This window comes from Sinohyriopsis cumingii, chromosome 11 (genome assembly GCF_028554795.1).
Source record: "Sinohyriopsis cumingii isolate HCF-2022 chromosome 11, ASM2855479v2, whole genome shotgun sequence".
In the NCBI taxonomy this organism is placed as follows: domain Eukaryota; kingdom Metazoa; phylum Mollusca; class Bivalvia; order Unionida; family Unionidae; genus Sinohyriopsis; species Sinohyriopsis cumingii.
In genome coordinates this window covers 34068675-34093376 of record NC_142971.1, presented here as the reverse complement: position 1 = coordinate 34093376, position 24702 = coordinate 34068675, and the positions used below count along the sequence as shown (strand labels likewise).

General features: G+C 34.9%; 1 protein-coding gene across 5 annotated transcripts in view; it reads right to left on the bottom strand.

Moving 5' to 3' along the window:
• The window catches only part of LOC149787888 (DCC-interacting protein 13-alpha-like), a 147867-nt gene that overhangs the window by 41906 nt on the left and 81259 nt on the right, over positions 1–24702 (bottom strand). For 4 of the 5 annotated variants that reach the window (XM_089974133.1, XM_089974135.1, XM_089974136.1 and 1 more), the window contains 5 exons: positions 24333–24375; positions 20058–20147; positions 15480–15553; positions 1994–2134; positions 660–790 (listed from right to left, as the gene is read on the bottom strand). In XM_089974133.1, the coding sequence (XP_089830259.1) occupies positions 660–790; positions 1994–2134; positions 15480–15553; positions 20058–20147; positions 24333–24375 (479 nt within the window). The remainder of the gene's footprint in view (positions 1–659; positions 791–1993; positions 2135–15479; positions 15554–20057; positions 20148–24332; positions 24376–24702) is intronic. The other variant, XM_089974134.1, reaches the window with a different exon arrangement.

Genomic DNA, 24702 nt, shown 5'->3' with positions numbered 1-24702 from the left:
GCAGCAATGACACGAGGTTTAAGATGAACACCATAGTAGCCATACTGGATGTCAAACTGACACTGTTTTTAAGACATTATAAGGGCTATTCCTGTAAAATTTAATTGGAACCAAGGGATAGCACTTTTAATGTTGAGTGGTCACCCACATATGCAAGTAAATTTTTTTTTATCATATGAACTTTTGGAGTAACAAGAATACTCTGGCATACATTTTTTTAAAGTGCTGTCCTTGAATACCATGCACATTTAAATGTAACTGCCCATATGAGTCTTTTATAAAAATTCCAGTGGAGGATCAATAAGTTTTGGAACTATGTTTAGTAATGTAAACTATATCTAGTAGCAAAGAATGGACACCAATGCCATAAACACTGATAGATTGAAGTCTCTCCAAGCAAGAAACTGAAGTTTTTCAGATTTATTACTTTAAGCAAAAATAAGCTAACCTATAAATTTGAGTTCAATCCATCCAATAGTTTTTGGGGCATCAAACCTTCAAGTACTATTATTTATTCTCTAGATTTCAGTACTGAACATGTGTTCCTGCTAGGAATTTACTCTTGCAGACGAATGTGATAAAAAGAATGAGACATTATGTTTCATATACCTATTGTGAATGATGAAACAGTGAAGTATGACAGATGCTTGTCACTTTACCTCTGTCCATTTTTACTTCCATGGATCCTAGGAAGCGCACTGTGAACTGTTCTGAGAAGACTGCATGTTCTAAGGCATCATCCAAGGCATTCAGTACATCTACTGCTGATTGGTCAAAAGGATTTATTCTCCTGACAAAACAGAAAAGATCTTTACCAAAATTCTAAAACATATTTCTAATGAATGATAGAAAACTGCAGTTCCATAACCAGACATATAACATATTCCACAACAGAAATTAACAATAATGCAGATAATAGTGACCTACTTATTGCACTGGCTCTTGGTGCTGATCAAGATGCATTACAGTCAACAGTCTATAATCTGAAGACTTTAAATTCCAGCAAAGCATAATGTATCATCACAGTTATACAAAGACATTAACATAAACAAACCATGCAAAAATGAAGCATTTTAATAATCAGAGCTGTTATTTAAAACTAAACTCATTTATCTGATGGGAATTAAATAACATGCACAAATATGTCACAAAATTAATTTAACAAATGAAATGAAAAGCTAAAATGAAAAAATACATATTTTAGGAGCAAAACAAGTACTAAAATTATCATATAATGATATTGGTCTGATTTGGGTTGGTTTTATGCTAGTGACGCATGTAGGTTTTTTAATGTTATTCAAGCGGAGTAAATTCTTTGCCCAGAGCCACACCATATTAGCCAACTTGGACTGATCCGATGGGAAGTATTCAAAATTTACCCTTCCATTCACAATTTTAGTAGGCAAACCACTGAGACACAGGTGCTCCCTGTTGTGTTTGAATCAATTTCTTCCATTTCTAGATAAAATGATCAGATTGGAAGAAAGGTCAATATTGTTTGTGCCAAACTCAAAATCAATAGACTATGGCCAGGTTGTTTCATGTGAAATTTGGTCCAAAATAATGAATAAGTTTTAGGTAAGAGTTCTAAAAAAAATAATAAGTACATGTTGTGATGGACAGACAAAAGACTATGGGGGCAGAAAGTAAAATAGAGTAAATGGGTGATAGGGAAGTGGGAACTTAATTATATCTTTAATTGCTCATAAAAAGTCAAGCAATAAATGGTGTGATTAAACTGGATTGTCTTCAAACTCACCTATTTCGATTGCAAGAACAGACTTAAAGACCTAATAATGTTTCCTTACCATAAATATTTTCAGTATGTTTTCTTTTTTCTAATTTCATGGTGTTTGTTTTTTGTAATCATATCATTATATAGGTGTGTAAAGCACTAGAGCTTCTAAAGATTAGGCACTATACAAAGTCCTCATTATCATTATTATTATTTATTTCATTTTTTAAAAAGAAATATTCTGTAACTACTACTAACTTTGGTGGTCCTGTTTGAGATTTAACATTCCCATTGGCTTCTGTTGGTATCACATGATCAAACTGAATTGGAGTTTCCAAAGTCGTGGATGCTGAAGGTGCGGTTATAGATGGAGGTGCAGAGGAGGAGGGAGTCACACTGCTGCACAAAATGAACAAACAATCCACAAAAATAAATTGCTATTATACTACACTATTGAAAACTAATAATTTCATGCTTGTAACATAAGGACAGTCAGAAAGAAAGCGCAGACTGACAACAGACAGATGAGCAGATAGACAAATGGCATGCTTTACTTAAAATAAAACAGGGGTCTGTTGAATACTGAAACCATCTTAGATATTCCTGTGAAACGCTTGACAAATTTTGGTAACAAAAATATTTTTTTGTTTGTTTGAGATAACATATTCAAAGATAAATGCAGTACAAAGGTTTCTGTGATGGTCTCTGAGCTTGAATCTGATATTGATAATAGTCCACTGAGCTTGAATCTGATACTGATAATAGGTCACTGAGCTTGAATCTGATACTGATAATAGGTCACTGACCTTGAATCTGATAATGATAATAGGTCACTGAGCTTGAATCTGATACTGATAATAGGTCACTGACCATGAATCTGATATTGATAATAGTTTACTGACCATGAATCTGATACTGACAATAAGTCACTGAGCTTGAATCTGATATTGATAATAGGTCACTGAGCCCCTTTCTAATACTGATATTGATAATAGGTCACTGACCTTGAATCTGATATTGATAATATGTCACTGACCTTTAATCTGATATTGATAATAGTTCACTGACCATGAATCAGATACTGACAATAAGTCACTGAGCTTGAATCTGATATTGATAATAGGTCACTGACCTTGAATCTGATACTGATAATAGGTCACTGAGCTCCTTTCTAATACTGATATTGATAATAGGTCACTGACCTTGAATCTGATATTGATAATACGTCACTGACCTTGAATCTGATATTGATAATAGTTCACTGACCATGAATCTGATACTGACAATAAGTCACTGAGCTTGAATCTGATATTGATAATAGGTCACTGACCTTGAATCTGATACTGATAATAGTTCACTGAGCTCCTTTCTAATACTGATATTGATAATAGGTCACTGACCTTGAATCTGATATTGATAATACATCACTGACCTTGAATCTGATACTGATAATAGGTCACTGAGCTCATTTATAATACTGATATTGATAATAGGTCACTGAGCTTGAATCTGATATTGATAATAGGTCACTGAGCTTGAATCTGATATTGATAATAGTTCACTGACCATGAATCTGATACTGACAATAAGTCACTGAGCTTGAATCTGACATTGATAATAGGTCACTGACCTTGAATCTGATACTGATAATAGTTCACTGAGCTCCTTTCTAATACTGATATTGATAATAGGTCACTGACCTTGAATCTGATATTGATAATAGGTCACTGACCTTGAATCCGATACTGATAATAGGTCACTCAGCTCCTTTCTAATACTGATATTGATAATAGGTCACTGAGCTTGAATCTGATATTGATAATAGGTCACTGAGCTTGAATCTGATATTGATAATAGGTCACTGACCTTGAATCTGATACTGATAATAGGTCATTGACCTTGAATCTGATACTGATAATAGGTCACTGAGCTTGAATCTGATATTGATAATAGGTCACTGACCTTGAATCTGATATTGATAATAGGTCACCGACCTTGAATCTGATACTGATAATAGGTCACTGACCTTGAATCTGATATTGATAATAGGTCACTGACCTTGAATCTGATACTGATAATAGGTCACTGACCTTGAATCTGATACTGAAAATAGGTCACTGACCTTGAATCTGATATTGATAATAGGTCACTGAGCTCCTTTCTAATACTGATATTGATAATTGGTCACTGACCTTGAATCTGATATTGATAATAGGTCACTAAGCTCCTTTCTAATACCTGTAAGGTATTTTTCTGATATAGCAAACATTTTAGCAAATTATGTTTCGCCAAAAATGTTATCCAATCAGATTAGCACTAAGATTTAAGCCTGCAACCTCCTACTTACTCTTGCTCTAATAAAATAAAAAAAAATTCTGTCTACATCACATAGACAAGGGGCTATAATTCTTGCCCATTACCTCCCCTATCGCCACCAGGTGTAACTAGTCCTTAAGGACACACGATACTAATGATATGGAAAAATGGGAACCAGCCCAGAAATAGGTGAATATAAAATATAGTATATATGGGTTTGGCTGACCAGGTTATAAATGTAAGTTGTGTTTTAGGAGAAAGAATCTTTTGAGAACTTATCCTAGTTGTAAGTGAAACAAAAATAGAGACATTGTTTTACTGATGGAATTTCAGTCCTTTAAGTCTTGAGTTTGGAACACTCATTACTAAAATTAGCACATGACTATTTGATGCGGAATTGAAAGCACATATTTCAAAAACCTGCAGTTCCAGAAAATGCCATGGCTCATATCCTTTCATCTGCATAGAAGCTGACTTTCAGGTTTCATCTAAACTGAGAAATACAGGTTTGATCATGAGCACTCAAAAATTTCAAGTTATTGAATTTTTAATATCATGGTGTTTGCATAGGTTTACTAATGGAACTTAATATATCAGTGGGATATTAAAATTTTGATTAGTTCTATATACAGCCACAGCAATACAGTAACTCCACATATGCAAGTGCAATATACTTTACTATAAATGCAATCATATTGTTCTCTTTGCGGAAAACAAGCAAAATCAGTACCTTTTGTAAACCACAGAGTGATTTTCAGTGGGATATTAAACAATTAAACACATATTCAGATATATCAACTGTTGCCAAGAAGGGGGGAAAAGTGTGTAGATTTGACTGTTAGGTGGAGTGATTTGCACTTTGGTTTATATTGAAGCAATACATATATAAAACTTATACAATTTACTGTTTATAGAGTAATTACAGTAAGCAATATTATATTTCCTAGTTGTGTTTTGAAAATAATGCTTCAGATATGATCACTTAGGTCTCTTCCAACATGCTTAATGGTGATGACATTTCATGATTTTGCATCCCACTAATTTCTTTCAGTGAATGTTTTGAATGTTCATATTTTGCATTTTAATGGACTTATGTCTACCTTTAGCTTTAAATTATGTCTTCAGGGAGGAATTTTAGGTAACTTTTAAATCTCTTTCTCTGTAATAATACATGTACACATAGATGGTCACCTTGACCTTTTACTCATTAATTACATAATATGACAAGGCTGGTAATATATTTCAGCGTTAAATTGAAGAGCTAAAAAAAATTGATTTTAAAAATGATTCATATTAGACAGCTTTATTTTAATAATTTTTTTCTCTGATTTTCTTAAATAACGCTCAAATATTTAAATGCTGCCTGAAATGAACCATTGCTCTTTAGGTGAAGATGAACTTGCAATATAATTTAATATTCACTAATGTAATCTTTGACAAGCAGAACTATGCACATTGCTTACTTATGTATTGAACTACTTCCTAGGCTGTCAAGAAAATCATGGGTGGATATAGGACACACAATACTAATTATATGGAAAAATGGGAACCAGCCTGGAAATGGGTGAACATAGAGTATATATGGATTAGGCTGACAAGGATTGGTTAATAATGTAAGTTATGTTTTAGGAAAAAGATTCTTTTGAGAGCTTATCCTAGTTGTAAGTGAAATAAAAATAGAAACATTGTTTTTCTGATGGAATTTCAGTCCTTTAATAGTCTTGAGTTTGGAACACTCATTACTAAAATTAGCACCTGACCCTCTGGTGCAGAATTGAAAGCACATGTTTCAAACACCTGCAGGTCCAGAAAATGCCACGGCTCATATCCTTTCTTCTACAGAGAAGTTGACATCCAGGTTTCATTTATACTGACAATTATAGGTTTGATCATGAGTACTCAATAATTTTAAGTTATTAAATTTTTAATATCATGGTGTTTGCATAGGTTTACTATGGGAACTGAATTAGTACTGTGAGTCCTTAAGCTAAGCCATATTACATGTCAGTGTTACTGGGAGGGTTTTTAAATAATGTGAATAACACAGTCTCTAAACATGAAAGCAACACAGCCTATGGTCATGTGACTCTGTGATTCCTCTATCTGCTTAAGACAATTACTGAATTCTTCTTAACAATAAGATTCCACTGCTGTTCACTAATATTAGGTCTGTTGGTCATCTGGGCCACCACCACAGGATTCAACAGATCAAAAGTTTATCCCCAAGAAAGAAAAAAGAAGGTTGACTCTTCATGGCAGTCAACAGCTTCTGTTATGTCTTGGACCAATCATGATGCAACTCTCATATTTTGAGAATTCACAGTATTCTAAGTGTATAACTCACAATGGCAGCCAAAGCAGCCATTTTCGAGGTTAGATTAGTATCATTTTAAATTATCCACATATTTCAAAAGCTTTTGGTGAAAATCCCATGTCATATGGCCATTCACTCAGGTGGAGTACGCATAACAAGTTTTTCATGATGGCAACTGGTGGCTATATCTGGGGTATTCATTTAAAACAAACTACTTTTTTCAAAGTGTTATACTGAAAACCACATCTCAATACAAATATAACTGTTCAGGAAAAGCGAGGATAAAAGTTTGAAGCTGACTGCAGTGGCTGCCAGTTAGTATCCTCAGAACAATAGCATTTTGAAAAGGATAATGAAATCAATAATGACATATAGCTATAAGTATTTTGGCAAAAACTCCATGTCAGTCTTCTGGAGTAGCCATAACAAGATTTTCAAGATGGTCATCATGGCAGTCAAGTTGGTGGTCAGATAGGTACAACTTTCATTTGGGACCATCTAGACAGCAATGAGAAGAAGTCTTTTAGTAACAGCGTCATATAGATACAACCATCCATTTAGATGGAGCAATACTTATTTCCAAAATGGTGGCCATGCAGGATATCAGATTAGCACTAATTTCATCCTGGACCATCCTCATACCATAATAAGTCTTTCTGTGAAAACTCATTTCAAAACAACCATACAATCACAATAGTGAAAAAATAATTTTCAAAATGATTACCATGCTGGATTAAGATTGTCACCATTACGATTGAAGCCATAAGACAATACATCCATTCATTCAGTGATTAGATGTTCATATGGCTACCATAGCAACTGCATTGAAAGTGTGAGGAGCACCATTTTCATTCTGGACACAAAGGACTTCATAATGAAACTGTAACTAAAGTTTCTTGACTTTTCTATCAGTAGCATTTTGGGAACAGCAATAAAAAATGTGTGCTAATGGACAGATGTTGGTCACCAGACAACAGAACATCGCATAAACTCTTGGCCAGGAGATCTAAAAATTATATCATGCTTTACATCAATGTATAAAAAACTTTTTAATATTCCAAGGTTGTGTTGTTACTCAAAAGGTTCAGTAATCAAAACGTATCATATAAAGATTTAGTCAGATAAAATAAAATACAGATTAAACAATAAACAACTTTTTTTTAACAAAATCTTCTCTTCAACTAAAAAAGTAAATGCATGACCATCGGATACCTTCATTGTAATTACCAGTTAATTAGGCTACACTTCAACATTAAACATCATCAATATCCTTTACACATGAAATTGTTGTAAAGTTTATGAAAGGTGTTTCTGCCATGCATGACACCTTGCAGCAATTTTTACAGTGATGGAGCATCTATGCAGATCTGACTGTATTATATAAAACAACTTAACAGCAATACCAAGCACCTTATGCAACCAACATTAGTAAGATCTACAAGACAGTAGCCATACCAGGCATCTACCAATTGACCCCCAACATTAGCAAGATCTACAAGACAGTAGCCATACCAGGCATCTACCAATCGACCCCCAACATTAGTAAAATCTAAAAGACAGTAGCCATACTAGGCATCTACCAATTGACCCCCAACATTAGTAAGATCTACAAGACAGTAGTCATACCAGGCATCTACCAATCAACCACAGCATTAGTAAGATCTACAAGACAGCAGCCATACCAGGCATCTACCAATCAACCCCGAGCATTAGTAAGATCTACAAGACAGTAACCATACCAGGCATCAACCAATTGACCCCAGCATTAGTAAGATCTACAAGACAGCAGCCATACCAGGCATCTACCAATCAACCCCAACATTAGTACAATCTACAAGACAGTAGCCATACCAGGCATCTACCAATCAACCCCCAACATTAGTAAAATCTACAAGACAGTAGCCATACCAGGCATCTACCAATCGACCCCCAACATTAGTAAAATCTACAAGACAGTAGCCATACCAGGCATCTACCAATTGACCCCCAACATTAGTAAAATCTACAAGACAGTAGCCATACCAGGCATCTACCAATCGACCCCCAACATTAGTAAGATCTACAAGACAGTAGCCATACTAGGCATCTACCAATCGACCCCCAACATTAGTAAAATCTACAAGACAGTAGCCATACCAGGCATCTACCAATCAACCCCCAACATTAGTAAGATCTACAAGGCATTAGCCATACCAGGCATCTACCAATCGACCCCCAACATTAGTAAGATCTACAAGACAGTAGCCACACCAGGAGTCTACCAATCGACCCCAACATTAGTAAGATCTACAAGACAGTAGCCATACCAGGCATTACCAATCGACCCCCAACATTATTAAGATCTACAAGACAGTAACCATACCAGGCATCTACCAATCGACCCCTCAGCATTAGTAAGATCTACAAGACAGTAGACATACCAAGCATCTACCAATCAACCCCGAGCATTAGTAAGATCTACAAGACAGCAGCCATACCAGGCATTACCAATCGACCCCCAACATTAGTAAGATCTACAAGACAGTAGCCATACCAGGCATCTACCAATCAACCCCCAACATTAGTAAGATCAACAAGACAGTAGCCATACCAGGCATCTACCAATCGACCCCCAACATTAGTAAGATCTACAAGATGGTAGCCATACCAGGCATCAACCAATTGACCCCCAACATTAGAAAAATCTACAAGACAGTAGCCACACCAGGCATCTACCAATTGACCCCCAACATTAGTAAGATCTACAAGACAGTAGCCATACTAGGCATCTACCAATCGACCCCCAACATTAGTAAAATCTACAAGACAGTAGCCATACCAGGCATCTACCAATCAACCCCCAACATTAGTAAGATCTACAAGACATTAGCCATACCAGGCATCTACCAATCAACCCCCAACATTAGTAAGATCTACAAGAAAGTAGCCATACCAGGCATCTACCAATTGACCCCAGCATTAGTAAGATCTACAAGACAGTAGTCATACCAAGCATCTACCAATCGACCCCCAACATTAGTAAGATCTACAAGACAGTAGCCACACCAGGAATCTACCAATCGATCCCAACATTAGTAAGATCTACAAGACTGTAGCCATACCAGGCATTACCAATCGACCCCCAACATTATTAAGATCTACAAGACAGTAACCATACCAGGCATCTACCAATCGACCCCCCAGCATTAGTAAGATCTACAAGACAGTAGCCATACCAAGCATCTACCAATCAACCCCGAGCATTAGTAAGATCTACAAGACAGCAGCCATACCAGGCATTACCAATCAACCCCCAACATTAGTAAGATCTACAAGACATTAGCCATACCAGGCATCTACCAATCAACCCCCAACATTAGTAAGATCAACAAGACAGTAGCCATACCAGGCATCTACCAATCGAACCCCAACATTAGTAAGATCTACAAGACGGTAGCCATACCAGGCATCTACCAACTGACCCCAACATTAGTAAGATCTACAAGACAGTAGCCATACCAGGCATCTAACAATCAACCCCATAATTAGTAAGATCTACAAGACAGTAGCCATACCAGGCATTACCAATCGACCCCCAACATTATTAAGATCTACAAGACAGTAACCATACCAGGCATCTACCAATTGACCCCCCAGCATTAGTAAGATCTACAAGACAATAGCCATACCAAGCATCTTCCAATCAACCCCGAGCATCAGTAAGATCTACAAGACAGTAGCCATACCAGGCATTACCAATTGACCCCCAACATTAGTAAGATCTACAAGATGTAGCCATACCAGGCATCTACCAATCAACCCCCAACATTAGTAAGATCAACAAGACAGTAGCCATGCCAGGCATCTACCAATCGACCCCCAACATTAGTAAGATCTACAAGACGGTAGCCATACCAGGCATCTACCATTTGACCCCCAATATTAGTAAGATCTACAAGACAGTAGCCATACCAGGCATCTAACAATCAACCCCAACATTAGTAAGATCTACAAGACAGTAGCCATACCAGGCATCTACCAATCGACCCCAACATTAGTAAGATCTACAAGACAGTAGCCATACCAGGCATCTACCAATCGACCCCAACATCAGTAAGCTCTACAAGACAGTAGCCATACCAGGCATCTACCAATCGACCCCAACATTAGTAAGATCTACAAGAAACAGCCACTTGCAGAAGTGCATCATGTACCAGTGTATGGTCAACATTTACCAGCAATCTGCTTTATCCTCTAACACATGCTCATTGGAACCAACTTTCTGAAATTATACTGACAACTCCCTACCTGGATACTTTCAAATCTGCCATTCAGCACATGCTATTTAACAGCATGCCATAATGAAATTATTTGTACAGTGTGTATACTTTTCTTCCCCTTCACTAATGTGTTCACCCATAAGGAGGCACAATGTTCTTCCTCAGGAGTTTATGTCTCTCAAGTGGATTTTATTACCAGGTACTGAATTCAAGCTGAATGCATGATTAGGCATGCAATATCTATCTTATGTACTGTAATCAATAAACAATAGATACATTACGAGTATTTGTGTAGAGGCTTTGCACAAAATTAACTGTATTTAATTAAATTTTAAATAAGAATCATATACCAGACCTGCCAACCCTGATGAGTCTGTCTCAGTATGGCAGTTTATTTTTTTTCTTTAAGTTTGACCAGTTTTCAGTAAGGTGTAACAAAATATCATAAACTGCTATTGTAAAACTGGAAAACATAATGAAAGCTTGGTATTTGGAACATGCAGTGACGATAAACATTACATTCAATTGAAAAGTTTGTAAACTACGTGTAGACTTTATTTACCACTAATACAGTTGCACAAATTTTAGTTCCAAACCCTATTAAACTCAATGGCTTGTTGCTGTCTCTCAACTTGATGTTAATTCTTGGAAATTCCTTTTTCATTTCAAATGACGACGACAATCATATTGAGACACACTCAAACTGGCATGTGATGTCCAATAAATATACTTGTGTCCCTTCCAGCTTTTATTCATAAGAACCTGAATATTCCTTTTTATATTTTTTGTGTTATTAACACATTTCAAGAGGCTTATTTTCCATTTTGTCTTAAACATGCATCGCTAGCTGGACACCATTTTATAAAAAAATCTATGATCAACAGTTTGATCATGCAGACGCTTCGCATAAACAAATAGGTGCAGTTAAAGGCGTGTGATGTGCTGCTGAAAAGTTACTCTGATTTCCTTACCAATTTCTGTACTTCTAATATGAAACCCGGATCCAAATCAAACACAAATGAACAAATTTTCCAGATTTTTTGGCAATGATCATTTTTCCATAGTTGTTGCTTTTATACCGAAAGTCTATATTTTAAGGACAATTTTCATAAGACTTATGGCAAAATCATAAGAGTTAGCAGGTCTGATATACACTGGACATACCGAGATTGTGGCAATTTGATAACTAGAAAAGTGCTCATGAAACACGAACAGACCTCCATGGTGACCAACAGACACTGGATCAAGTACCAAACGAAAAGTATCTAGCTTACACAAAGACTACACTGTATGGTGCGAGAGCATTGATTCACACAAGGAAATACGTAACTGTATTTGTATAATGGCATGTAATCAATTATATACCTCCCATACTGACAGCATGGAAAAGTGATCTCTACAGCTAAGTGTTTAGGATCCAGTGAAGTCAGCTCTTATGGTTAAGTAAATCATGCAAAATGGTCCAGCATATCATGAGTACACTGGTCCATCATATCATGAGTACACTGGTCCATCATATCATGAGTACATTGGTCCAGCATATCTTGAGTACATTGGTCCATCATATCATGAGTACATTGGTCCAGCATATCATGAGTACACTGGTCCAGCATGAGTACATTGGTCCATCATATCATTTGCACAGTGGTCCAGTCTTAAAAACCTTTGTTTCTGGTTTTCTGTTTATATAATACAAAATTCTGAACAAAAAAACTTTCAAAAGAAAGCAAAGAAAACTAATTTTCCTAATACAAATTCATTGCTTTAAATAGTATCTGTTCAAAATGTATGGAAGAATTTGATAGTATTCACAACACATAAACACTTACTTTACACTGAAGAAGAAAGTGTACATGTCTGATATGCAAAGCATTTCCATGATGTCAGGCACTGCTGTTGTTTTTCTTGCATATCTCTCCAGCTTAATTTTAACAACTGTTCAGTCAATACGTGCAACACATTTCAGCCAGTACACATGTCTGAAGCTGTAGTCATTTCTACCAGTCTTGACCCATTTCAAATTGTAACATGACTCTCTAGGTATATTGCACACTCGTTTCTACCAGGCTTGACCCATTTCAAATTGTAACATGACTCTCTAGGTATATTGCACACTTGTTTCTACCAGGCTTGACCCATTTCAAATTGTAACATTACTCTCTAGGTATACTGCACTCGTTTCTACCAGGCTTGACCCATTTCAAATTGTAACATGACTCTCTAGGTATATTGCACTCATTTCTACCAGGCTTGACCCATTTCAAATTGTAACATGACTCTCTAGGTATACTGCACTCGTTTCTACCAGGCTTGACCCATTTCAAATTGTAACATTACTCTCTAGGTATACTGCACTCGTTTCTACCAGGCTTGACCCATTTCAAATTGTAACATGATTCTCTAGGTATACTGCACTCGTTTCTACCAGGCTTGACCCATTTCAAATTGTAACATGACTTTCTAGGTATATTGCACTCATTTCTACCAGGCTTGACCCATTTCAAATTGTAACATGACTCTCTAGGTATACTGCACTCGTTTCTACCAGGCTTGACCCATTTCAAATTGTAACATTACTCTCTAGGTATACTGCACTCGTTTCTACCAGGCTTGACCCATTTCAAATTGTAACATGACTCTCTAGGTATACTGCACACTCGTTTCTACCAGGCTTGACCCATTTCAAATTGTAACATTACTCTCTAGATATACTGCACTCGTTTCTACCAGGTTTGACCCATTTCAAATTGTAACATGACTCTCTAGGTATATTGCACTCATTTCTACCAGGCTTGACCCATTTCAAATTGTAACATGACTCTCTAGGTATAATGCACTCGTTTCTACCAGGCTTGACCCATTTCAAATTGTAACATTACTCTCTAGGTATACTGCACTCGTTTCTACCAGGCTTGACCCATTTCAAATTGTAACATGACTCTCTAGGTATACTGCACTCGTTTCTACCAGGCTTGACCCATTTCAAATTGTAACATGACTCTCTAGGTATACTGCACTCGTTTCTACCAGGCTTGACCCATTTCAAATTGTAACATGACTCTCAGGTATACTGCACTCGTTTCTACCAGGCTTGACCCATTTCAAATTGTAACATGACTCTCTAGGTATATTGCACTCATTTCTACCAGGCTTGACCCATTTCAAATTGTAACATGACTCTCTAGGTATACTGCACTCGTTTCTACCAGGCTTGACCCATTTCAAATTGTAACATGACTCTCTAGGTATATTGCACTCATTTCTACCAGGCTTGACCCATTTCAAATTGTAACATGACTCTCTAGGTATACTGCACTCGTTTCTACCAGGCTTGACCCATTTCAAATTGTAACATGACTCTCTAGGTATATTGCACTCATTTCTACCAGGCTTGACCCATTTCAAATTGTAACATGACTCTCTAGGTATACTGCACTCGTTTCTACCAGGTTTGACCCATTTCAAATTGTAACATTACTCTCTAGGTATACTGCACTCGTTTCTACCAGTCTTGACCCATTTCATACTTTAACACTGATCTATATATATATATATATATATATATATATATATATATATATATATATCCAAACAAAGATCCTGGCATCAGGGCAAGTTGATGGAAAATTATTAATTAAACCTTGTTTATTTCATATACATGTGTCTGCAAGTTTCATAACTTAACAAAATCTATTCTTGATTGCACAGGTGTGTGATGGTTTTTAGGCAGAAGAAACAAGAAATACATCGACTCTGAATATGTGACAACTATCTCCTGTACTTGCACTATTGATTGAACCTGGGATGCAGATGTGCAAAGAGTGTGTAATGCCACTGTGCAATCCAGGCTCAAAATCGCAAAGAACTCTCGCACTCAAATTCAGATACAATTCATGAGTCTGACAACTGATTGGTAAGTGATTTGAGATTAGCCAACCTGAAGTCGGAATTCTGAGTTAGTCTGAGTGTGTGTATAAGAGTTGTTTGTAATTTTTAGTCTCTGCTTAATACTCAAGTAACTCAAATTAATGTGTACTCACTCTAAAAAAACTGCCTTGCTACAGGTCTTATATTTGTTCAGTTCTTAAAAAATTACTATTTAACCAACATCTGTATCTAAATTTGTTGATCTTTTGAGCGTTCAAATATTGCAACTGGTTTACTTATTGTAAGCTTTCAAAACCTGAGTTTGATTTTGCTGTAAAGTTGAGGAGTGAATCCCTATCAAAACACTGAATTATCAAAGCCCACATTCTCAAGTAACAGCAAGCTTGCCACTCAACTTGTACAGGAAAATATAGCAGATCCTATCCAGTAATGACTTATTTCCACATCCCTATTCATGCTTGCGATCTCATGAAAGTTTACTGAACATCTCACCATGCTCTTTATCATGAATCATGTAACAGTTTTTCCATATAGTTCTGGTTAGTTTAGGACTGCTGAAGTTGTTTAAACATAGTATCTCAAACCTACTTAGCACAGACCTCTGATAATTTGCAATCAATGTTCTTACTTTATGTTTTGGACATAAACTAATAATAATCTTTTAAGATGTTCAGATATCTGGGAGCAAAACTGTTCAAAAACTTATAGTTTGGGCTAAATCAATCACAACATACGTTTCTGGAGTCAAATGATTTGCCAGTGTACTTAAAATGTATATCCATTGCTGTCATCAAACTTTATGCAAAAGCAAATGAAAATACATCTACTTCAAAACAGGAGTTTTGTCAGAGAAGATAAAGTTCAGCTGGCATAACTACATCATGCATTACTGCCAGAAGATGATCATACAAGCATGACAGTAGAGCTGACATCCTACCACTAATAACTAAATCCCATTATGACCTACCTGTTAGAATCTGGGCTACCTGACTCAGGTTCTGATTGCTGGAGTGATGCACTTGAGCTGCTTGGGTGTCGCTCCTGCACAATAGATTTAAAATGTAAAGAACTTTAAAAAGTAAGTGAAACCTGATACTGTATTCTCTCACTACAAAGTCCATCAGTGTACTGTTGACCTTCAAAGTCACGGATTAAATTGATTTTATTTTAATTTTTCATTGCTCTATACATCATTCTCTTGATGAATTGTGAGTGATGTAGTTCAAAAACACTGACCCATCATGAATGAAATAATAAGCTAGTGAGGTTGACTGAATATTATGGCTAACCGTAAAGGTGGAGATGAGTGGAGGTTTTTATGTCATTATGCATGTTAAAATTCTGTAATATATATTTTCATATCCGAGTATTATTCTAAGATATACTGCTATTTTTTTAAATATGAAACTTAAGTATGAAGTTAATACATTCTATTAAAAAGTTATGAGTTCTTCTGTACATAAATCAAGTTTATATGCACTACCCAAACTTGTGCAAAACTGTTAAAAAGGAGTTGCTTCCCTTGTAAAACTTAGCACATGTAATCATCCATCACAAGTGTAATACTATTAAGTTTGATAACTTCATTTGCACTAAGAAACCACAGAATTCAAACTCATCAATAAATCTGTCCTAAATTATTCTTAAAATTTTGGCCCTTATATGTCAGTATAAGCCAAATCATCAATCCATTTTTAAAAAGAGTAAATGAATTCGATTTCATCTTGTTTCCACTGATAAAAGGAAACAGCACAGGGCAATTGCACTGTACTGGATATTGCACTCTGAATGAATAAGAGAAAATAAATGAGAAGCACTTTTACTGAAATGTTTGTCTCATTCCTGAATATCATAACATTTTCTAAAAAAAACAAGTCATAGATTTGTCTCAGTAAAAAAACATACGTGCTATCATGAGTAATTTTAACAAACAATACGTCAGAGCCTCTGAATGGTATAAAGTAATGTATTTAATGAATTATAAAATGGTGGAGATGAAAAACTCTGTTAAATGACATGTAGGACACTGAATGAAAGATTATAAAATTCTCTACAGTTCACAAAATTACACCAGACTCAGTCAAATTATTCATTACTGCCTTGTGTTACCTTGTCTTGTCATAATGTACAATGAGACCATGAACTTTAGCCAGTAAAATTTCTCTTTATTTCATTCATTTAAATTGAAATCCCTTGAAATATCTATAAATAACTGGAGTATGTAATATTTTTAAATGTTATGAATATGCTTGATAGGAATATTGCAAAAGGAAGACTAACTGATTCCTTCACCAGTTGATAACCTTGTTAATAACATTTTCTGAACAAAAAAAGCCATTGTCACATTTTAAGTGAGTTTATGCATTACCCGAGTGTGAACAAATGAGGGAGTAACCTGGATAAAGTTGTTGATATATGTTTGCGTTGCTAATGTATTTTTCTTTTCAATACCCTGCTGATAAATCACTGAAAACAGATTATCATTACTGAATGAGATTGTAGTGATATCATGGTACCCTAGTGAGATTGTAGTGATATCATGGTACCCTAGTGAGATTGTAGTGATATCATGGTACCCTAGTGAGATTGTAGTGGTATCATGGTACCCTAGTGAGATTGTAGTGATATCAATACATGGGGGACATGTGAGGAGTTTACCATGAGAGTCAACTAATGCATGACCTTTACCTTATCCATACCAAAGCAAGGACACCTTTATGTTATCAACCTTCTCAGACAAAACTGATAATTGTTAGTCACAATCTTAAATTGCAATATAATCGATGATAAAAGTGATTATAAAGAACTTTTTCTAATTTTTTAAATATGAAAAACAGATATGGCAATCAATGTAAAATGAGGTGATGAAGATAACATATGTATTTTTCAAAGCAAGGCCAACTTGATCAGAATTATCAAACATGAAATTAGCCCATTTAATCCAAAAAGGTAAAGCAGAGATCACTGCACTTAATTTTCATGTATCCAGGCCATCAATATAAAATTTAACACAGACTACCGAGATAGTGGTGTAATTTATTTCTGCTTTATACCTTATACAAATCAATTATGTTATTTCACCTCATTCAGTACCCCATTTGTATCTTGTACTATCATAATAAAACCTTGTAAGAACATAACTCAGTATAAAGTACCCTCACTTATAATACACATCACCTTTATGGCTCACATCAACAGCATTATAAAGAGGTGAACACCACTGTTTTGGGGGCCTAACACTTTCCAACTTAGTATTAGCTAGGATAATTGGGACATTAAGTTCAGGCATTTAAATGTATTTCAGTTTCTGACAATCTTAGAGTGTAAAAGTGTGCAAATTAAGTATAATGCTATATAAATCTTAACATTACTTTTATCCTTGTAACAAGCAAAATAGAAAACCCCATGGAAAGGAAACAAAGCTTAAACAATTTTCTCACAGAACTTGACCACAGTTTCCTTAAATATCTAAAAAAAATTGTCCTCAGACTGAGATTTTATAATGTCCATCTTACTGCCTGGTTTTTCACTGACCATTAAGTACTCATTCAGGATTAAAATATGGTTATCGATTTATACAATGCAACAACCACTTCTCCAAGTTGTAGATCAATGTAATGTCTGATCGACTCATTTCATGTTTTAATAAAAGAGAGAATGCCATGGCTGTACAGTTTACACTGAAGCAGAATTAAAAGATTCAACATAAATTTCACCTGACAAGACATATCTGTGTTCATTTCTTTCAATGTTGCTGGAATTTTTCATTGATCGCTACCATACCATATATTATTATTTACAGTGTATTGAGAAATATTTTTCAAATAAAATCTAAGAAAAAATATTTGAATTCTTGTTAGAATTTCATGATGATTTTAACCTTTTGGGCACTAACTGCCATATTTGATTGTTGTTGTTGTTGTTGTTGTGGGGTTTAACGCCATTTTTCAGCACGATAGGGCTATACATGGCGGCCAGTATTAATGGTGGAGGAAGAACCCGGAAAACCCCGGAAAGAACCACCGACCCACGAGAAGCTACTGGCAAGCTTTCTCACATGCCCACATTGGCTGAATCTTAGACTCGAACCGCCGCAGACATAGGTGAGATGGCAGTGATCCGTAACGAAGAGCGCTTTAGACCACTCGGCCACTCGGGGCCCCGCCATATTTGATAATGAAATGACTGATATATGGTTTCATTTACCATTTATGACTGATTTTCTACACATTCAGTACAGATGGGAGAATTTTTTTAACACATTTTCTTTTAGAAAAAAAAAAAAAAAAAAACAGTTTCCATGCCAGACAGCATTATTAGCAGGTTCACAACTTAGGGTGCGAGTAATCAATAGAGCAGTGTATCATGCATATTATTGTTTTATCTCTGAGAAAACTTAACAATTTCTTCAAATTTTAGGAATTTCTCCAACATTCTTTTATAGAGTCGAAGGGCTCCCCGTGTACAATTCTAAAATTAAAGTGTTATAATTAATCCTTTATCCTGTAACTACCTTTCACAAAAATTCCAATATTATCAGAATTATCAGTACCATGATAATACACTTCAATCTGAAAAAAATTCTGAGAATTTTTGTGAAATCTGGTCTTGTGTCTCACCTACATCAGTGTGCTTATTTGTATCTTTATGCATCTTACTTTCCAAAAACTGCAAAACTTTGATATTGTTGACATCACTACAATGATCACCAATGAAAAGTGATACCTGTGTCTCATTATGCTATCACTACAACCATCACCAATGAAAACTGATACCTGTGTCTCATTATCCTATCACAGGTGATACAATTATTTTTAAAAGAAAGAACAGGTGCCTCATATAAAAAAGAACAGGTGCCTCATATAAAAAGCTCATTTAAAATTTCCAATTCTAATTGCAAAAAAGGTACTGTTAACTCATTTTTTTAGATGAATTATCTTAGTTTTAAGAAAAATGATATGTCAGTACTTATATTTGTGGATTTGAGGAGTTGTATCCTTTCTACTTCAAGACTGTTGTTTGTTGGGTTTTCAGATTTGCAGTTTGTATAAATCACAAATGCCATGAAGATCAGGCTCCCACACAAAAAGTGAATTCATGGTACAACATGGATACAAGACCATCCTAGAGCATTTTTACTCATGTTTCTCACTGACTATCCATCAATTTTATGTTTAATTACTTCAAATACTAACAGTATATGACTATAGCTCATACTTTGTTATAAATTTCTAAAGGTATACTTACACTAATGAACAAAAAAAAAATAAAGACTGTGACACAACTTACTAGATGATGATGTAGATGAATAACTTAAAAAAATGAAAAATGTATGATTATGCTGCAATATGATGGAGGAAAAAAAGATAAATATGTCATCTTTTAACATTAAAAAAAGCACTTTCAATGACTGATGTATGATGTGAACATAACTATGACCCCCCCGTTTGAAAGTTCTTTTTTCACTTTTAGATCATTCATACTATCCTAAAAAATACTGAATGAAGCTATAATATTATTAAAATAACATATTAAAAAATACAACCTTTTTCTTAGGTTCAGGAGCTGCCTGAGTGTTCTTTATTCCTTTCACAAATCCTCCACCTCTTACTATATTGTTTATTGCAGAAATCCACTGAAAAAAGAAATATTCTGAAGATTACAATATAAATAAAAGCATCTTGAGTCTGAGGTCTGAATTCAATGGCACAAACAGGAGTAACAATACAACATGATCAAACAAACAAAAATCAAGATTGTATTCTTTATTACCTGAAAAACCAACAGGAATAATGCCACTTTGACATACTTTCTTGGGGGAAGATTCGGAATTAATGAATTACCTCAGCTGACTTTTCCTTTTAAAATTTTACTGTGCAAAAGACAGTAATTTCTGGCTGATTGGGAAACTTCAGGAAAACTGGCCGAAATAGAGTGATATTATATAAAATCTTATTTTATATATACTTGATGATGAAAATCCACCAAGGTGTCCATGGAGTTAGATAAACATAGCACTCCAGACTGTAACTATTCACATGGTCCAGATTGAAATTAGAGTGGATAAACGCCAAGAAAAGGCCACATCATTTACCAAAATCTGTAAATGTGTGCACAGAATACAATAATTAGAATGATTCATTTAATGAAACAAATTCAAGACTTAACAACTCCTCCCAATCAGCATGTTGGGCTAACAGCTTACCGCTATTTATGTTAACTAGTTGAATACTTACCGCTATTTATGTTAACTAGTTGAATATATCTGATAATTTAGGTAAAAATCCAAAGAATCATCCAAATTTTGCTACATATATGTACAAATGAAAAAAAATCAATAATGAAAGCAGATTCACTGACTGGAAATGCTTAATAAGCTTACACCTGTTGCACTAATGTGAGAGCTTGCAAACAATGAATTTAATTTATCGTCTATCCCTGTAAAAAAAAATGTTATGAGTACCTGCTATAGCAGCATGATTTATCTGTATGTTAAACCTGATTATAATTTTGAATCTGATTGAAAAATATTACTATTGCTATATACAGCATTAAAAGAACATGCAAATAAAATATATGCAGGAAATATTTCCTTCATTATGTAAATGGACAAACGTATCTGTATGGAAATAGAGAAAATTAAAGGAAAAATACTGGACCTGGTGAAAACATTTACTTCAGGACATGGTTATGGGGTTTTCATAGGAAGGATAAGATGGAAAAATAACAAAATTAGTGTTGCTAAAAATGTTTGTTTTAATACAATTTTGATGAAAGTTATAGTACGTAGGACGTAAATAAAAAGTGACTTACACTGAATCATTTCAGTAAAGTTTACGATCTTGTGCTAAACTTAAAAGTGAAAGAAAACCAAAACATTTAAAAAGGAATAGACAATTTGTGGATTTCCACTGAACGTTTTACACTTCTGGTGGATTAGGAAGTGAAGTAAGTCTGTTTCTGCCTTCTCACTAGCACTAATTGTTGGCTCTATATGTACATGTATTTAAAATTTCAGGAACCATGCCACAATCATATTATATTCGAATTCATACCAGATCTCTTCCCCAAAATGATAATAGATTTTTTATACACTATTTCACGTACTTTGAACAAAAAGTATTTTTTCATGTGCAAATGAATATACAAACTTTTGGGAGCCATGCCACAATCACGTTATATCTGAATTCGCATTATTGTGGAGCACGTTATGGCGGGGTCACACTGTGTATCAGAAAAGATGATCACAAACAAAAGCACAAAATGAGTCACACGAAACAAATCTGATTATATTCCTATAAATTGGCATTGCTACATGGAAACAATATAATGAGCATAAATGATTTTGTTTCCTTTCAAACATTTCCTATCACAGTATGAAAAACAAAACCAATAAATGCAAAGTATCTGAATCTTATCTTCCAACAAAAAAAGTTTAACCTTGAATTTATGTGCCAATAAAATCTCAAACAAGATTTTTCAACCAACCTAAACTCCTTATGACAACTTGGTTAAAAATTCCATTAATTAAAAGACATTTACAAAAGGGTTGATTTCAATTTTGACAAAAGACCTTCAAAATTATATATTGTTGTATAAAGAAGGACTGAATTTTCTGTAAAATCAACTTGTCTTTTTGTAGTTCAATAAACCAGTCCCAAAACCTGTATTGATACATGGGCTCTTATCGTCTCCTAATGTATAATAAAAGGGACGATAATTTCCCATTTCTCCTGCGTTCCATTTAAGATCTGAAACCAATGCTTCAAGCTACATGTCACTGTGTAATAGTTTTGCACCAAAGTTCAGCTCAGAGATTCAAAATTTTTCTAATCCTGGTTTCCGCTGAATATTCCAACCCAATTTTTCACATTTGGACATTTAGGATGAAGTGTGGGTTCAGAGCAATTACATATAAAAAATTTGGAATCTGTCGCCACTGTAAGAGTTTACAAGAGGGCCTATAAGATGTAAACTGTGTTATATCAATGTATACCTGGATGAAATCGAAAGGAAAATCATTTATTTTCTTAAAAATGGCAAGTATTATAATCGCTGTCTTTAATCCACTGACAGACTAGACGAAACTAGGCATAGATACAACCTGACCCGGTACTCACCATTTGCATTAATGGTCACATGACTCCACAACTCTCAAACAACGACAATGGAAGTCCATTAGTCACGTGATATCAACAGCAAACTCCATTTTAATGTTGTTGTACAAAATTTCAATTAAATTAAATGAAAGTCTGATAACTTTTGTAAAAACCAGAAAGAATACATAATTCTCAACATATTTATTTCGAGAACAACTACAAGAAACTTGGCCAGTCTGATTCATTAAACAGAGTAGTCTGGTTCCCCGTTTCGTATGCTCCCTGCGTGAGAGAGCACATCAACATGATAGTCATGTCATACAATAAAACTCCGGAAGTTGGTCTCGGAATAAATATAGAGAATTTTTTGCTCTTTCATTAGTTTTCTTATTACAACCAGTGACTTTCATTAGAAAAAATTCCTCTACAATATTTGAAAATGACGGTTGTGAGATTCTGTGTGCTAGTGTGACTAGCAATCAAAATTTCATGAACGCATTAGTTTCATTGTCTTTCAGCAGATTAAAGACAATGATTTTAAGTTTCCTAGACCATCCGCAAAGCAGCTATGATTTGGCCTCTTGTGATGCTTGACTGGTTTTCAGACCTTCCATATAAAAAAAGTTACAGATATTGAACTGTCTGTGAAACAAAAAGTCTACCAGACAAATCTAATATACTCAGCATTTGCATTGTCTCAACAAATATATTTATGGCAAGCACCCAAATTATCCATACTGCAACCTCCCAATATTCTCGTTAGAACTCAATAAATTTAACTCATGATCAATTCAGTTACAACACAACTACGTAATTGTTTCGGGCATCAAGTTGTGGGGGAAAGTTCCTGGGTCTTTCCCAACTTTCATCAATATTTGCAAAATTCAAGGACTTTTCATGGTCAGGAAAAAAATTATCATTTCTCCCGACTTTTTCCAGATTTCTCAGTAGCGTGGGAACCCTGAATAGAGCATGTGTCAACCATGGCTTTGCTGTATCATGCAACTACCATGTCAATATGTGCTCTCTGCTGGATGAATCTGGTTTCTTCAGAAACCTTTGAGTTTTACTGTATTACAGTAAGTACAATCCAAATCTGAAATGTTTAAACATTGATTCAAGTAATATACATTTATGTATACCAAGCCTTGCTCATTATACAAAAGAAGCTTAATTTGCAAACTTGGAGTGGTCACTGCTGATATGCTCTTGTGGCCAAGGAAGGCAGGGTCAATCCACTGCTTGGTTAAGAAACACCTGGCCATGGAGGACAGGTGACCACTGATTATGTAACATTTATATAGGAAATTTGCCAAGGGGGAAATTAGAATGGTTGTTGTGACCAGGTGATCACTAAACTCGGTGACTGTTAGTATAGGTTTGACTGTATTTAAAGTGACTTGCAGGTCCATGAAGCAAAGTGCTACTTTTCATCCATACTGCTTAATGTATTATATATATTGTATGTCTATGTCATTATAATAAAAACTATACTTACTTACAAGGAAATGGAACTGTATTGGAGCAATAAAATTCATTTATTAATTTCAAGACCACATATTTTAAAGCTGAAATGTGCTACCCTTATTAAATAGTGATGATACAGCGAAGTGTACCTAAGTGTATGTATATAAATTTATGGATGTGATTGGAAAATCTTGTTTTGTGTCATTAATAAGATCAGAAAGGAGTTAACATGATAGATCTTTGACAATTCATACCTCATCCCTCTCCCTTTCATTTTCAGCTTGTAATCCCACAGACCTAGATGAAAAATATCAAAGCAAACTAAGTTGAATTGTTTCATTTTTCTCATTCAGCATTTCTAAAACATACTTGCCTAATTTCTAAACAGCAGATAAACTTAAAATAAAAATCATGAGAATGTGATCTACTTAAGTAGCTCACTTCAAATACCTGAGAACATTTTTTCCTTAACCAGGACAGACACTCTTCATTAAAACTGAAATTCTAAGTACAGCTGCTACCACAGCTAAAACCAATTTAAATACCAGAAATTACTTCACTTAAAAGTTATAATTTAATCACTCCTTGCTATTTTCAGGGGTTGGCAGTAAATATATGATGTAC